At 37.9% G+C, this 10,175-nt stretch overlaps 3 protein-coding genes across 8 annotated transcripts; 2 read left to right on the top strand and 1 right to left on the bottom strand.

The window, feature by feature from the left end:
* Nucleotides 1-646: 646 nt before the first annotated feature.
* On the top strand, nucleotides 647-1,904 carry LOC111491759. The gene has a single exon (XM_023140773.1). The coding sequence runs from the start codon at nucleotides 925-927 to the stop codon at nucleotides 1,792-1,794; it is 870 nt and encodes a 289-aa protein (XP_022996541.1). The 5' UTR covers nucleotides 647-924; the 3' UTR covers nucleotides 1,795-1,904.
* Nucleotides 1,872-5,135, bottom strand: LOC111491760 (AMSH-like ubiquitin thioesterase 2). 5 transcript variants are annotated; one of them, XM_023140777.1, is made up of 9 exons: nucleotides 4,979-5,120; nucleotides 4,597-4,634; nucleotides 4,355-4,517; nucleotides 3,952-4,041; nucleotides 3,255-3,317; nucleotides 3,074-3,148; nucleotides 2,638-2,700; nucleotides 2,394-2,446; nucleotides 1,872-2,304 (listed from the first exon to the last, which is right to left on the bottom strand). In XM_023140777.1, exons 1-9 carry the CDS (start codon nucleotides 5,036-5,038, stop codon nucleotides 2,127-2,129), a joined length of 783 nt encoding a protein of 260 aa, XP_022996545.1. In that variant the 5' UTR covers nucleotides 5,039-5,120; the 3' UTR covers nucleotides 1,872-2,126. The 5 variants fall into 5 exon arrangements, with proteins under 5 accessions (XP_022996545.1, XP_022996542.1, XP_022996543.1 ...); XM_023140774.1 differs by having other exon boundaries at nucleotides 1,908-2,304; nucleotides 3,255-3,320; nucleotides 4,355-4,498; nucleotides 4,979-5,134; XM_023140775.1 differs by having other exon boundaries at nucleotides 1,908-2,304; nucleotides 4,355-4,498; nucleotides 4,979-5,132.
* A 465-nt stretch (nucleotides 5,136-5,600) lies between these two features.
* Nucleotides 5,601-9,178, top strand: LOC111491763 (uncharacterized protein At4g28440-like). 2 transcript variants are annotated; one of them, XM_023140782.1, is made up of 4 exons: nucleotides 5,631-5,687; nucleotides 6,512-6,612; nucleotides 6,887-7,127; nucleotides 8,590-9,178. In XM_023140782.1, exons 3-4 carry the CDS (start codon nucleotides 6,905-6,907, stop codon nucleotides 8,778-8,780), a joined length of 414 nt encoding a protein of 137 aa, XP_022996550.1. In that variant the 5' UTR covers nucleotides 5,631-5,687; nucleotides 6,512-6,612; nucleotides 6,887-6,904; the 3' UTR covers nucleotides 8,781-9,178. The 2 variants fall into 2 exon arrangements, with proteins under 2 accessions (XP_022996548.1, XP_022996550.1); XM_023140780.1 differs by lacking the exon at nucleotides 6,512-6,612 and having other exon boundaries at nucleotides 5,601-5,687.
* Nucleotides 9,179-10,175: the final 997 nt, after the last annotated feature.

Consider the following 10,175-nt stretch of genomic DNA (forward strand, 5'->3'; position numbering starts at 1 on the left):
AAAAAAAAAAAAAAAAAGCAATAGCATGTCCAAAATCCTTAACATGCAAGTCATGAACAAAACAAAACCATCCACTTCCTTATGTCATCGGTGAGGATTGATTGCACCTAAACCATGGATCTGAAATCCGATCTTTTGACTTTGACTTGCTGATCAGGAATGCATGCTTGTCAGCCAAATGAGGCTCCTTACCCGGTGACGAAATCCCTCCCCTTCTCGAAGTATACCGAGTCAATCAATTTAGTAAGTTTGCATAAAAAATAATAATAAAAAGCTTGTGTGAGCTGTCCGGTTTCACGTGTGAACAAAGAAGCACCCACACAATTTCTCAACCGCCGCCAAACAAGAAAAATGGAGAAAATGGAAAGCATTGCAATTTTCACAAAATTTCATCCAGTTTTTTTGTTTAATCAAATTCAACATTGAACTTATATATTCATTAAGTTTACGAAGAAAATAATAATAAATAATAAAAGACTCTAAAAACCTCATTAATTTAATATATATATATATATAAAAAGCTCAGTAGAGATGAAATTGACTATTAATAGTTTCACCAAGAACTTATAAAAGGTCTGAAAGTAACCATTACAATTTATAATTTAAAACTGGCAGTAAATATAAAATCTATTTGTTCTAAAAAAAAAGGTCAAAATGAACGCAATTCACCCGTTTTTAGTAGTCTAGAAGTTGGTTGCTTCCAATTCCATGAATGAATCAAAGAAGAAAGCCAAAAGTAGTACTTCTCGCTCAAAAATTGGAAACTTCATAGTCGTCTCCACCAAGCAACTACCTTATTAAATAACCGAGCAAATTCCCACCCATCAGCACCCAAACCCACACCCCTCGCACACACGCGTTTATAGTTTCCGATCTCTTCCTCCCAACGCCATTTTCCATTTTTACCAGTCTGGATACGAGGAGATGCACGCTGGTGAGCTATTATCCTTCTCTCCTTCTTCTCCTTCTTCTTCTGCAACTACAACCTTAAATCAGGAAGATTCTGCCGCCACAAGGATGAACATGGGCGTCTCTGCTAATTCCAGCCACGCGGAGCAGATGGAAAGGGACCTTGAATCCTTGGCTTTCGACGACAAATTACGGGTGGAGGATGGTGAAGAAGAAGAAGATGATGACGATGATGGAGAGTTTTCGTTTGTGTGCGCCAATCCTGATGGTTCCTCCCCAATTACCGCCGACGATGCCTTCTATAACGGCCAGATCCGCCCCGTGTACCCACTGTTCAATCGAGACCTCCTCCTTGTGGACGAGAAGGATTCTGAATCGCTTCGGCCGCCCTTGAGGAAGGTGTTCATGGAAAAGCGCGATACTCTGGCTCCCAAATCGGAGTTGGAGTTGGAGTTGGAGGTGGAGGGCGTTGTTGAGGGCACCTACTGTGAGTGGTCTCCTTCGGCGGCGGGGCTCGGCGAGAAGAGCAACTCCACGGGCTTCTCCAAGCTCTGGAGATTCCGGGAATTTATGAAGATGCACCGAAGCAGCAGCGATGGCAAAGACGCCTACGTTTTCTTGAGCAAACCCTCTAGTTCCTGTTCCCCCAAGTCCCCCGACAACAAGCCCCACAAGCTTCAACCTCAGACACCATCCTCTGCCTCCGCTCCAAAAGTCAACCGCCTAAAACCCCAGACAGCAGCCTCTGCCCACGAGACACACTACGTCAGAAGCAGAGCCCAGAACCAAGCCCACAAGCGCAAGTCCTATCTTCCCTACCGCCAAGATTTGGTTGGCTTCTTCACCACCGTCAATGGATTCAGTAAAAATGTTCATCCTTTTTAAATCAACATTCATTTTCCATGTAAATATTTCTACCCCAACCCATAATTTTGGCATTAGCAATACAATGCGATGCGAGAGAATTAATTCATCTTGAATTTTGTAACTACCAACTGTAACTTCAACACTTTTTTGTATATATATATCTATCAAACAAGTCTCCATAATCCCTAGGCCTTGGGTTCCAAAATACTGCTACAATTCTCAACATTTAATAATGCGAGCCATTGGATGCTTAAATTCTCAATTCACTGTCATTCCAAACTTGGACATAAAAACAGAGTGCGATTCTATCGTATTATGAACTGAACCCGAAACCGCTTTGGAGCATTGCATCATGATCGCAAGTCAATGATTTCAAATCTCAAGTTGGAATTTTGGTAGACATTAGAGCAGAGCTCGTAAATGGGGCTGCCATCTTCTGGATCTTTGTGAGTGTGAAAACCATCCTCTTGACACTCTCTCAGGATCTTCATCCCACCAGGATCACTTAGTCGAAATATTCCAAAGCTCCTAAAACACAACAAACAGCTTCCACCATATCAATTATAAGTTGAACACAGCAATTGAGTTTCACACCAATTGGCACTTTGGATGGCTACCTTGATGCATCTGTTGGAGCAACGACAATGGCGAAAGCCTCAGGCACCATTACCTGCTCAACCAAAAAAACAAAGGGATAAACTGTGGGATGCATATGATTTCAAGTTTTACACAACTCAGATGAACAGACAACCGTCAATTTCATGAGGAATCAATGACAATGGCAATCAAGGGCATTCACAATGATTTAATTCGAAGTTATTAGCTAACCAGCTACCTCGGTGGTTATAACGAAGACATTACCTGATATGGATAGTGAGTGTGCAGATCTATTGAAGACATGAAACAACTCTGTGAAGGATGCGTCTGGAATTTATTTTTCAGAAGGGAAAAAGGAAAAGGCTTTAAAGGTTAGAAAATACATATGCTTATATTAATATTTTCAGGAGAATTCAGGAATATTTACTAACAGTTGCTCTAAATTCACAAGTGTGAACATCATAATACATATAGATCTAGAAAGGAAAAGCAAGGAAGTAGTTTTCATCTTATTAATATCCACTCAATGAAAGCTTTCACCAAATCAATTTTCAAAAGATATTGGGACTTTTTTCTTGGTATTCTCACAAGCTTAAAATTGGAAGCTAAAACATGAAGTTGAGATGTTATCATACTTGTCCAATAGGCACAAATATTTATGAGGGAAAAGTATAGGCGTGTACAATTGGGGACAGCATACATGAATCCATCCAACTGGACAAAGGGATCGTTCGCTATGAATTGCGTAGACTTCTTCCTCGTTTATAGCTTGGCACTGTCATTTGGTATGAAGACAGAAGCAAGTACGGCCTGTAAGAACATTAGAGGGCGGTTTTAAATATAAACCAAAGAATAAAGGTCAAGGGAGGCGATGATCTAACAGAATTGGAAGTCGATTCCTGTTTTGGTATGACAAGCGTAGTCACATAGAAGGTTTCTTCCTCCTGCTTTTAACAAAAAGGGGGAATATATATAAGTTCGTAAAACTTGATTTCAAACAAACATATCCCACAATTAAAGCGTATAAAGCAAGGCAAGGAGCATATCAAAAGAAAAGGGAAGAAGGAAAATATACAAAGGTAATGCCACCAACACATCAAAACTAGCTTCGCATTGGAAATTCAAATTATTGAAATCTCATTTTCTTACGTGAAGTTGTGAATAAATGTGACTATTAGCTTTTGGAATGACAGAGATATTATCGGTACGAACCAACTTGAACACAACCCAATTGGTTAAAAAAAACGTCCTCAACCAAGAGGCTAGAGGTTCAAATCTCCTACTCCCGCTTTCGTTACAACTCCAAAAAGTAACACAGCCATGAGTCAACATTTAGTAAAGTTATTTGAGCCTCTGAATGACATGAGACAGCCAACTCAATAATTATATACACAGAACTGAAATGAGTTTTGAGGACAATATCAGATGGAAGATCAAAGGTCAATTAAAATTATTCAAGTAATCTTTAGACATGCAAGAAGCCAAATACAATAACTCTATGGTAAGAATATATATGTACACACACACACACACACACATTATAACTCCAGCTTCAATGGAAAGTGTAGGAAATCTTACTAAATGGGCTCCAAGAATCCCACAGGTCTCAAGATCTTTCTCCGTGTTACTCTTTGAAAGTGCGAGAAAATCATCCATTAGTCTTGTTGACTGAAAATGAAAAGATTGTAACGATCCTAAGACAGCATCTCGTGGATATCCGGTTTGAGTATAATAGCAAAACCAGGACCATTGGAATTGGGAAGAAAAAGAATATCGATGTCTAAGCCGTAAGGTAGCCAGAATACATGGTTGTAACAAGTGGTTATCATTATTTTTATTATTATTACTATTCAACGATATGTGGGGTAGAGATAGATTGTTGGTTGGCTAACAAGAATGCATGGGTGCAGTGCAACAAGAGGTTAATTTAGTTCTATACACAAGAAGAAAGAGTTGAAAAAAAGTGGGACATTTTCCTTACTATATGTAAAGTTTTGAGAAGTCCAGATGCAGATGAGTCATTATTGGAGTTGAAGTCTCCACGCTCGTCATCCCCAGTAATTGGCGAAATTTGTACATCTTGAGGCAATTTTGTTGTACAGGAGATTGCCAGTGATGGGGAATTCTGAGTAACAGGATGCTGCCTGGTTAAACAGTGTCAATATTACATGCTAGATGGGAAAGAATACAGCAGCTTCTGTCCGAGAAGAGAATTGCCATTACCTTCGAGTTCTCATTTCTTGCGAACCACTGTTCATGGCCTAGAGGAAATACGAACACGGACAAATGATATTAATTAAAGACGAAAATTAATGAACCCAGCTTATAGTATTGAAACTTTTTATTCGCTAGTGGAAAAATGGAATCGTTCCTTCGATGACACGGCCCTGGAAATTGAGATTCTTGTTCGATATGTAAATCAAATAATTTAATCTGATTTGTTGAATAGCTATAGTCAGCAAGGAACCACGGACAAAGGGCATCTAAAAGAATTAAATACCACAATAAAGGAAAACATAATTGGAAGGAAACGCTTAGCAGAATTTATAACAGCTAAAAGAAACGAAGATCTGCGCGCAGGAGAGGGAGTAGAAAGGGGACGAACCTTGGAGTTGGCTGGATGATGATGCAGTGCAAAGCAAATGGGGAAGAAAGTAGGGAGCATTCTGTTCGGCGTGGGTTGTGATCAGCTCCATCCAGTTTTACCCAGAATCGTTTTTCAGGTTTTTGTTAAGGCCCAGGGGAACTCAGCCTTCGGTGACCAGTGATGCGATTTGCAATTCTACACGCACACCCCGAAGCCGGCAGCCCGGCCCAACAGATTCTCTTGGTTTTTCTTTTAATATAATTTATTTCGATCCAACTTCTACTTCATTTTCATCAAGTACAATGACTCGTTAATAGAAGGAAAAGTATACTTTATTTTCAAATTAAAAAATAATGTATGCCAGATTCAAATACGCATGTTTCATCTCTATTCTTTTTTAGACAGTTTCATATTTCATCTTTTATTATTTATCCATAAATTGAAGATTATTGGATGAAATCCGATGCACCTTATCCTACCGAGGATAAATTAAATCTTTATCTTTTACTAATTTTATGTTTTGAACCCCCCGGGTTACAAGGTTAAATTTCGAAGGGTAGACACGTGGTCGACCACGATTAAAGTCTTCTGATGATCAATCATCGACGGTTGTTACTTCATACCAACTTTATTTCTTTCCTCCAAGCCAGACTTTGACGGCTACGTTTCTGAACTCAGATCGGCTTCCTTTTTCTCCCTTCGTCTTTGCCTCTACCACCCGTAAAAGGTGATTTCTAAACCCTAAAATTTTAGTTCCAGTTATTCTTGTACCTCTCCTTCTTACATTTTATATTTCTCTTCGCTTCTGAACTTTTCTGGCATTCAGGTTGTGATTTTGTGGTACTTGTTCGGTTTGCATGTTCTTTTTATGATTCCTATTTATGACATTCAAGTCTGAAATTTTATATATAAAATGCGATCAGAAATACTTGCAGAACATTAAGTTCGCTGATTTATAACTAATTTACGTTTTTCATTGAGGTTTAAGCATGCTTCGAAACATTATTTGAGCACGCGCCATTTCTTCAAGTTCCACATTGGGCCTCCTGTAATTTGATACACCTTCATTTGATTCACGAAATTTTTCGGGACAGAAAAGTTATGAAAAACTGTGTATGCTTGGTTTTAATTATTAGCGTTTGTGTTTAAGCGATTAATAGCTTTTAAATGCTCAGAAGCGAATAATGGTGTTGTCATTGGAGTGCATGTTTACGGACGATTAGTTGGTGGGATGAAAATTTACATGTTTGGAAGTGAACGGAGAAAATGAGATTGGCGGTAAATTAAGAACAAGAACAAACGACATGTTATTTGAGAAAGCTATGCACTAAATCTTTGGTTGGGTGTAAGAACAGTAATGCTCTGGTTAGAAAGATAAATGTTTCTCTAGTCACCTTGGTTCATTTTATTATAAACTGAAAGAACTTCTATATTATCTTTAATTTTTCAGATACAGAGGTAGAAGGTTGAATAATCAAGCAGCCATTAAAATCGTGCCAAAACTTGATGCCAATTGCCAACAACTTAACATTTTTTCTTTAACCACTGTAGGTTGACCTACTAGTCAAATGTAGGCTTAGAGGAAAAGTGTGCATAGCCACCTGCCTAAGACTTACGGTCCTATAGTGTCTTTGAAAACCAAATGCAATAGAGTAAGACAATTGTCTCAAGTTTAGTCGAAATGATCGGAGATTTTCAAATATTTAAAATATTAATAAGAAAAATAATTTTCCACTTTGCTTTTCGATCTTATCGTATTTCTTTGAAGGGATAATTTTAGTATTTCACCCATTTTTTGTCATGGATATTTAATCAATCCGAGGCTTTCATCATCCTTGTTGATATGCTAGCACTCTGGGCCTTTTTTTATTCACTTCATTCTATTGTCTAACTGTTTTCTTATTGTTTATATATTGGTACGAATAGGCATTTGTATCCGGAGAAATGGCAGAATCAAAACCTGGACTAAGGAAACCAGTATTTACCAAGGTTGACCAACTTCGGCCGGGCACTAGTGGCCATACTCTTATAGTCAAGGTTGTGAATGCTAAGATGGTATTGCAGAAGGGTCGTCCTGATGGTCCTCAAGCCCGTCAGATGCGAATTGCTGAATGCTTGGTGGGTGATGAGACTGGAATGATCATTTTTACTGCCAGAAATGATCAAGGTAAATTTCAACGATATGTGAGCATGCATCATTTGTGTACTTGTATCTTGTATGAGGCATGCCAACTTTCTTATTTGTGCTTTTATTCTGTACATATTACTAAACATTGGACGTTAATTGGTTCTTGATATCCACATGCAACAGAAAAGATGCAGGTAAGAGTTTTCATAACTGATTTATATGGGTGTCTCACTCGTCCACAATGTATTTACACATTTCAATGTGAAAGGTATAGGTCGTTTTGATATATCAACTTCCTATTATTAAAGATTTCATAAGTGTTTGTGGCTTTATGTTGTCTTAAAATTAACGAGGAACCTTTTTCACATACAAGGAACTAGATTTTTACTAAATGCCGGTACATACAGAGGTTGAAATAAAACGGCAATTGAAAAAAATCATCCACACAAAATTGCCTTTTAAAGAACTATAACTTCATACGTTTTCGGTTATACATATGGTGTAATGTCTAATAGTTGGATAATCACTTCAATAGCTCAATTGCATGTCGGATGCTGGATTAATGTAAAGTCCATACATTTGTAAGGATAAGCTCTTTGCCGAATCTTGAGAATAATAGATTTCGAAGGAACCTTCTGTTTTTTTTTTTTTCTTTTTAATGATCTTATGAGGGAAATTAGTGCTATAAGGTCCGCAAATGTTTGTTAATGGTGTTCCTTCCACAGCTTCTTTCATCTCTTGATTGCATTTGCACATTTTTTATATTTTGATCTGATTATGCATGCCAGTGAGTGGTCACCGTTCACAGTACTGTATGTTAATTGTATTTTTTAATCACATATGGATGCTTTAGTGATCAAATGGATCCTAGGCTATTTTATTGTATGAGGGAGTAAGAAAATGAGCTGCTGTATTTGTTGTTTTTTTCGATCCTGAAAAAGAAAAGATAGAAGTGGTGAATCGTTGAATGGAAAACTGGTTAATAACACCATAACTTTGTAGTTCTATTGTTGCAAAGAAAACTATTCCTCCTGCATTGGCTGATGAAAGAGGTGGACAAGAATGGTATTTATGCAAGGTAGGTTCATGGTTTGACAGAGGGGAACAGGTGGTGTAGGAATGGGATAGTTTTATGTTGTAGATGAAATTTTTCTTCAGTCAAATTCTTGTTGTTAAAATATATGCCTGTGATTTGACTCAGCCTATCTTTGTGTAGCTTACCTTTGTTCATGAGATTAGTAAATAACGTCATCTAGGATTCCCTTTAAGCAGTCGGGACAATTTTGTAAGTTATGTACCTTGTGATTTTAATTCCAACTGACCCCTATCGTGTTTAGTTAGCCAATCCTTAGAGAAGATTTTATATTAATATTGAATCTGCCCTCGTAGCCACAGTTCTATTTGCTTATTTGAATGAGTATTTCTTTTGGCGGACATATTTAAATGGCATTAAAGTTTCCGTAGCTCATTTACTCGCATGTTGTTGCTTTCTTCCGTGTAGTGGACTTGATGAAAGAAGGTGCTACTATTACCCTGCGCAATGCTAAGATTGACATGTTTAAAGGATCAATGAGACTTGCCGTGGACAGGTGGGGCCGAGTTGAAGTTACTGAGCCTGCTGCGTTTACTGTTAAGGAAGATAACAATCTTTCACTCATTGAATATGAACTCGTGAATGTTATGGAAGAGTGAATTTTGTGATCGTGTTCATTTTCCTGCTGCAACATGACCATAAAATAAAACAATCAAGCTACAAACTCACGAGTTTCCGTTGGGGTGTCGAAAATGCTCGCACAAGTTCATTATTAGGGAATAGAATTATGGAAGCCAGTACGAAAGTTGATTTCCATCCCTGCAGCCAATTGGTGGAACCGTTGAGATCTACAAACAGGTGGGTGATGGCTCAGTTGATGGAAGAAGGCTTGGCTGGCTTTTCTATTTTTCGTTTGTCTAGTATTTTATTGCTTATGAATACACTTTATGATATCGCGAACTATCATCAGATGACAAGACTAGCACCTTGTTCCGTTAAAGCTTATGTTTTTGAAAATTCAAGGTCGATGCCAACTTGACTGCCTTCGAGTGTCAAATCTTATTCTTAAATGATTGATTACTCCTAAAAAGTGAGGATTTCATGACCAATAGTTTAGGACATAATGAACAATGGTTGTGGATCATAGTCTAATCGAGAAACTCGTAGATTTGTTGGGGAGTTTATCCAGGAATTTCCAGGTAAAATTCACAGGAGAAGCAGTGAGGGGAAAATGGAGATCATATGAGGTATTTATGTAATTGCATTACGTCTCTTTGACGTCATGCACAATCATCATTTGAAACAATGTTTATTTGGAGTCCTAACATCTGATGTCACTACTCGCATATCTTTGTATCTTATTTGAAATAGCTCTGTTCTCCAACATGATACCGCGTTCAAATGATTGGATGGCCAAAGGCTTCAACTAGAAAAAGTGCTTTATTACTTTATCTTTTGGTTATGAACGCATTTCTACCCGGAACCAGGGCACTCATAGTCTCGTCTTCATCTGTTTGGTCAAACCAAATGGTTTTAAATTCTATTAATAGTGTCTGTGGTGGTCTTAATTAGGAGTCCGGAGCGTTCACTTGCAACCCCGTTTCTGGCTTATTCTGGGCCCCCATCCACGAATCTTACGGTTGTAGTGGTCAACCGAATTACATATATACCAACCTTCACAAAATGAAAGCAGAGGCCGTGCGTCCCATGATGAAGTTGCCTCTTTCCCATCCACTTTTGGGTGCTCTTCCCTTTTTGCTATTGGTTACATGATTAGTGCCAACACTATTGTGTTCTCCAGCTACAAAAATATCATGAAATTAGTGGAGTTTTTACTTCATAGTTCATTGAAATTTTCAGGTTAATGTGGATTGAATCTACATGCCAATTCGAGATATTTTTATGGTTCTCTTTTGGTCTAGTTAATGATGCAAAATTACCAATCACATTAAAAAATTCGAAAGGCGTTAATACTTCAGTGAAAGCTACATCGAATACTAAATGAAAACAAAAGACTCAAGTAAGTGCTCTTTTTTTTTTTTTTTTTTTTTTTG

Source organism: Cucurbita maxima, unplaced genomic scaffold, assembly GCF_002738345.1.
Source record: "Cucurbita maxima cultivar Rimu unplaced genomic scaffold, Cmax_1.0 Cma_Scf00017, whole genome shotgun sequence".
Classification (NCBI taxonomy): Eukaryota; Viridiplantae; Streptophyta; class Magnoliopsida; order Cucurbitales; family Cucurbitaceae; genus Cucurbita; species Cucurbita maxima.

Coding starts and splice junctions, on each gene's coding strand:
- LOC111491759 (XM_023140773.1), top strand. CDS start 925: ATGCACGCTGGTGAGCTATTATCCTTCTCTCCTTCTTCTCCTTCTTCT.
- LOC111491760 (XM_023140774.1), bottom strand. CDS start 5,069: ATGGAGCTGATCACAACCCACGCCGAACAGAATGCTCCCTACTTTCTT. Junction 4,635..4,978: donor ATCATCCAGCCAACTCCAAG/GTTCGTCCCCTT, acceptor TATTTCCTCTAG/GCCATGAACAGTGGTTCGCA. Junction 2,305..2,393: donor GCTCCAACAGATGCATCAAG/GTAGCCATCCAA, acceptor GTTGTGTTTTAG/GAGCTTTGGAATATTTCGAC.
- LOC111491763 (XM_023140780.1), top strand. CDS start 6,905: ATGGCAGAATCAAAACCTGGACTAAGGAAACCAGTATTTACCAAGGTT. Junction 7,128..8,589: donor TACTGCCAGAAATGATCAAG/GTAAATTTCAAC, acceptor TCTTCCGTGTAG/TGGACTTGATGAAAGAAGGT.